The 6,000-nt window shown below is 42.9% G+C and overlaps 1 protein-coding gene across 4 annotated transcripts in view; it reads left to right on the top strand.

The window, feature by feature from the left end:
• Positions 1-6,000, top strand: part of LOC307215727 (sodium channel protein type 1 subunit alpha) — a 106,063-nt gene that overhangs the window by 68,241 nt on the left and 31,822 nt on the right. For all 4 annotated transcript variants that reach the window (XM_079975360.1, XM_079975358.1, XM_079975359.1 and 1 more), the window contains exons 8-11: positions 2,635-2,698; positions 3,316-3,457; positions 3,636-3,842; positions 4,384-4,683. In XM_079975360.1, coding sequence (XP_079831486.1) covers positions 2,635-2,698; positions 3,316-3,457; positions 3,636-3,842; positions 4,384-4,683 — 713 coding nt within the window. The remainder of the gene's footprint in view (positions 1-2,634; positions 2,699-3,315; positions 3,458-3,635; positions 3,843-4,383; positions 4,684-6,000) is intronic.

The raw sequence follows: 6,000 nt of genomic DNA, 5'->3' as shown, positions 1-6,000 counted from the left end.
GCATTTCACCATGAGTGACTAAGGGTGACCAAGATGTCAGTCACTTCTCCACTTCACTTCTCCACTTCACTTCTCCACTTCACTTATAAAAACAGGACATCACACTGTGTGTTTGTGTGTGTTTTTTGTTTGTTTTTTGTAATAGCAGCACTTCCAAAATCTATTTTTTGCCCTTTTCGCCTTCTTTAATTTCACTTGGAGGCAACTATCACAACAGTTTAAGCCGCAGAGCTTCTATTTTAAAATGTATGCCTGTGACAACATGAAATTCACAGCGCACGGAAGGGCATCCCCTGGAGAAACTGAGAAGAAAGGTTCCAGCTTCCATTTCCTAAAGGGATCGATAGTCTCATCATTTCTGGGAACATGTTAATCACACTTTGTAATGACATAATTGTTTAAGCTGTAGGAGGGCAAGCCGCCTACCAGCCTCTTCTGTACTTTTCTTGCAGGGAAGAGGGATGTTTTACCATATCTTGTTCGGGTTCCTTAGAATTACTATTTTGAGGTAAACAGTGCCGTCTCAACAACCCTTGCCTTCCCATCCATCCCCAAGAGGTGCACTAATTGTGGAAAAACAGTGAAAGCTATAGAAATCGTCGTCCATATGCTTTTACACTTGGGAGAGGGGGACTTGACCACTTTCAAATTTATGTGTATATTTAGCGAACAAAATGGTTTAGGGTGTGTTTTCGCACTTCTCAGGCTGCTGCAGGTCAAAGTGACCTGTCCATAGCAATGGGGGAAGAAATTCAGTTTGGTTTCATGGTTTAATGTGAATCTGTATTTTTCAAAACAACACACAAGCCAAAGCTATCCTCTTGAAATTTGCACTTTCCCCAATTTTGCAATGTTCTCCAACCCCCCCCCCCAAAAAAAATGTGCGCAAGCATGCTTCAAAACACTAATATCATCACCATAGGGGTGGGAATTGGCTGTGGGTGCTAGATCCAGTCCAATTTTCCATACACTGGCACTTGGTGGGTGATGCCTTATCATCCACTGGACAGCGTGACGAATCTGTTTCACCATCCATGTTTCACCAAGACCAGATGTCTCCACTGATGTGTATGCACAAATCCTGTCCTGCCTTAGCTGATGTCCTCAGACAGCTGACCGAGTTCAGGAACTGGATATAGATGTTCTTGGTTCTCTTGTGCCAAAGCACTTCTCAGCACAATCAGGGTGGTTATTTCAGTATATTTCAGTATAGTCATAGCTACAGAGAAGATGAGGGGAGGAGGGTAGAGGGCAGAATGACACAGCCTGTGTATCATAAATAAATGTAGCATGCTAGGTTTGATTAGGATGAATCACCCAGCCTCAAAGAGAAAGCGGTTTAGTACAGTTGCATCTGGCACTTTGGTGATTGTGACCATTACTCTTCCATGACAATAACGCATTTCTAAATAAAGTAGGTAGTAATTTTCTGCCACCCATGGCTATGCCCCCATTCACAAAGAATGAAATTACCACAGACAGATTCTTACAGAGCAGGGGTGCCCTCAGAGGCCTTTCCTGATGCCCGCAGTGTCCCTTCCTACTATGTTTTCAGTTGTATGTGGTGCCCATGACAGTTTCTGTGGGCATTTGCACCGGTACAAACTGGTGCGCAAACAGCGGGCAGAAGGTTTTTACTTTTCTTACCATAACTTTTCTTGGCTGCCCAAAATCAGGTCAATAACTAAACCCACTCCCAAACTGTTCCAGGAAACTACACATTTGCTTATTACATGCAAACTGAGCTATTGAGTGTTGCTCTTTATTGTTTGTTTCAAGTTTGGGACGAGGTATGTTGAGGGATGATGGTGAAACAGAGGTCACGATTAACTCTGTGATTCAACAACTGGGTGTAAGCCATGTACCGTATTTTTCTGTCTATAAGGCGCCCCCGTGTATAAGGCGCCCCCTATTTTGGGGGACTCAGATTTAAGAAAATCCACCCTCAGCACTCTCCGTGTATAAGACGCCCCCTAATTTTGGGCATTTTTTTTTAGGGGGGGAACCTAGTCTTATACACAGAAAAATATGGCATTTGTAGCCTATGGGATGGGTCAGGTCCCCAGATAGTTCTTAGGGAGTTCTTGGAGGATCAAAGAATCAGTTAGTGAGTTTCATTTTATGCTCTAAGGCACTCCATATTTAATTCTTATGTAACAATGAGCTGAAAAGTTGGCTAAATTTCTTATGCATTCACTCAAGCTAGAGATCCATTAATTAGATTGAAGGGTAAATTTAACCACTTGCTATCATGAGATGAACTTGGTGATGCCTCCATTTATTATGGGACAAAACAATGGAGCATCCTAAGGGCAATATTATTTGTGATGGCTCCAGTGACCCAGTTTTTCATTCTGCCTACTCTATAGAACTGGGACATTTTTAACATCCAGCAAAGTTGTTGGTGTCCTCTTTTTACGTCTTCCCTCAATACCCTCGTTCTATTTGTACTGGCTCGTAAGATTACCCACCACCAACTGCCCTTTCCCTTTTCACACTGGAATTGTTGGTGAAAGGGTTCCAAGAATGAAGCCAGAAAGCAAAAAAATAAAAATAAAAATTATTATACTGTATGATTCAAAATTGCTGGGTTATTTTCTCCTAATGTTTTGAATTTTTTCCCCCTTCAAACAGGTCATTTTTACTTTCTGGAAGGACAAAATGATGCATTGCTTTGTGGCAACAGTTCTGATGCAGGGTAAGACCATCTCCTACCATTAAGCTTTAAAAATACAAAGTAAAAACAGGTTTTAACATTATTGTGTACCTTATAATTGATAACTATAACCTGACATGGTGTATAGCTGGAGGGTAGCCAATATGGCATTTGCTAGATGTTTTTGAACCCTGGCACCCAATGTCCCTGGCCACTGGCCATGATGGTCAGGGCTGGTGGAAGCTGGAAGTCCAAAAACAGTCAGGTACTCCTGAACTAGAGAATTGGATTTGATCTGCTCTGATTTAGGCTTCTTTTTAAAGAATTTGATTGTGGTCATTGATTAAATATGTTGAATTGGAAATGGGAAGCAAGAGACCAAATTTTTAAAAAATGGGAAACCCAGACTTGAATCTTACCTTAGCGGAGGATCTAATTCTCATCCTGAATGGATGTGAAGAAAGCAGATAGCTGGTGGTCCCAATGGAGCAAGGGGGAGAGAAGGAACAAAAGGCAAGGAATTTGGGTTAGGAACTTCTTGTGCAGGGTAGGACCTACCCACTCAGCTATGCCCATATGTGTATCCATTGCAAAGTAGGCATTTCACTAGCTTTGATGATTGACTGTTTTTCATCCTAATATATTTTTTTCTTTTTCAGTCAATGTCCGGAAGGATACGTGTGTATAAAAGCTGGTAGAAACCCAAACTATGGCTATACAAGCTTTGATACGTTTAGCTGGGCCTTCCTGTCTCTCTTTCGACTGATGACTCAGGACTTCTGGGAAAACCTTTATCAGCTGGTGAGAGAGGATAATTTTTGTAGCGAAAGCTTAACATATATGCTGGTTTCAAAACAAAACCTGTGCAAGTAACCTGAGTACAAATATTGTATTGGCTTACAAGAGTCACACGGGGAAGGGTGTTGCAAACTCATATATTACTTTTTTATATTAAAAAAAACCCTATTGTTTTCTCTAGACATTGCGAGCCGCCGGCAAAACGTACATGATCTTTTTTGTCCTGGTGATTTTCCTGGGCTCTTTCTACCTGATCAACTTGATCTTGGCTGTTGTTGCCATGGCCTATGATGAGCAGAACCAAGCCACCATGGAAGAAGCAGAGCAGAAGGAGGCCGAGTTCCAGCAGATGCTGGAACAGCTGAAAAAGCAACAAGAAGCAGCTCAGGTATATTTCTGATGGGAAATAATTGAACATAATAATTGAACACCATTCTAGCTGAATGTATCATTTAGGAAGCTGCCTTGCCTCAAAGGTGTTTTCTTCGTTTCAACCAGCTCCCAAAAGATACTGTGAAAAGAAATCTACCTGATATTTTTGTCTGGTTTTTATGATATATATTTCCCATTTAAGCCCTGCCCAGGTAGTTTGAGGGAAAGAGGGTCCTACACTCCCTGGCTTGACCTTAACCTTAATTAGAGCATTAGGGGAGTGGTTGTATTGTTGGCTGCCTTGGCAACTTCAGGTGAAAAGTCAAGGTACACATTTTCTAAAATAAAATAAACGCATAAATAAAATTCGGTGCAGGTGCATGTAAGGAGGAGTATAAGGCACAAAACCGAATATGTATAAGGAAAAGAACCATTTTGATTTTATAAAACTAAATCTACGCTTGGACTTTTCTTATGGAGTTTTGAGTGTTTTAAGTTTAGAAACACTGTTCTTTTCATGAGGCCAGCGAAATAAAACCCTCAATGCTTTACGGCAGGCAGCGGCGACAGCAGCAGCGACGGCATCGGCTGAGTCGAAGGATCCGAGCGCAGGCGGCGGCGTAGGGGGGCTTTCTGAAAGTTCTTCTGAAGCGTCCAAGTTGAGTTCAAAGAGCGCCAAAGAGAGGAGAAACAGAAGGAAGAAAAGAAAACAAAGGGAACAATCTGGAGGAGAAGAAAAGGACGAAGATGAGTTTAATAGATCTGAATCAGAAGATAGCATCAGGAGAAAAGGTTGCCGGTTCTCTATTGAAGGGAACAGGCTAACACTAGAACGGAAACACTCTTCTCCCCACCAGGTATCTGAGTATTACGTTTCTCTGTCTTTTAGTAGTAAATGTAGTATATTGCCTTCTGTTATTGCTAATCTAAGAATGCACTATATAAATGTGGTATACCCAGTGCTTTTTTATATAAAAAATTTTTTAGGGGTACTCTCATTTTGACTCAAGAAAATCACCATTTTATAATTCAAATTGGGGGAAATCAATACAGTAAAGGGTAAATGGACAAAATTATTATTATTATTTATTATTATTTATACCCCGCCCATCTGACTGGGTTTCCCTGGCCACTCTGGGTGGCTTTCAACAAAGATTAAAAATACATTAAAATATCACACATTAAAAACTTCCCTGAACAGGGCTGCTTTCAGGTGTCTTCTAAAAGTCTGGTAGTTGTTTTTCTCTCTGACATCTGGTGGGAGGGCATTCCACAGGGCGGGCGCCACTACCGAGAAGGCCCTCTGCCTGGTTCCCTGTAACCTGGCTTTTCGCAGTGAGGGAACCACCAGAAGGCCGTCTGCGCTGGACCTCAGTGTCCGGGCAGAACAATGGGGGTGGAGACGCTCCTTCAGGTATACTGGACCGAGGCCGTTTAGGGCTTTAAATGTCAGCACCAACACTTTGAATTGTACTCAGAAATGTACTGGGAGCCAATGTAGGTGGTCTCAGCGGCTGCTCCCAGTAACCAGTCTAGTTGCCGCATTCTGGATTAGTTGTAGTTTCTGGGTCACCTTCAAAGGTAGCCCCACATAGAGCGCATTGCAGTAGCCAAAGCGAGAGATAACCAGAGCATGCACAACTCTAGTGAGACAGTCCGCGGGCAGATAGGGTCTCAGCCTGTGTACCAGATGGAGCTGGTAAACAGCTGCCCTGGATACAGAATTGACCTGCGCCTCCATTGACAGCTGCAAGTCCAAAATGACTCCCAGGCTGCGCCCCTGGTCCTTCAGGGGCACAGTTATCCCATTCAGGACCAGGGAGTCCTCCACACCTGCCCACCTCCTGTCTCCCCAAAACAGTACTTCTGTTGTGTCAGGATTCAACCTCAATCTGTTAGCCACCATCCATCCTCCAACCACCTGCAGACACTCACACAGGACCTTCACCGCCTTCACTGGTTCTGATTTGAAAGAGAGGTAGAGCTGGGTATCATCCTCAAAGTACAAAGAACATGCATTACCTCATATTACACAGCTGACGGCTCACAGTAACTTCCACATTGGCGTGAGGTTGTGTGCATTAACATCTTCCCAATTCCTCTGCTTGCTCTTGGTGTCCATCGCCATCGGAGGTGTTAACAATGAAATTGACCAATCACTATGGTAGATTCCA

This window comes from Podarcis cretensis, assembly GCF_951804945.1.
Source record: "Podarcis cretensis genome assembly, chromosome: 1".
In the NCBI taxonomy this organism is placed as follows: Eukaryota; Metazoa; Chordata; class Lepidosauria; order Squamata; family Lacertidae; genus Podarcis; species Podarcis cretensis.
The sequence above is the reverse complement of the archived record's forward strand: the minus strand, read 5'-3'. Positions and strand labels throughout refer to the sequence as shown.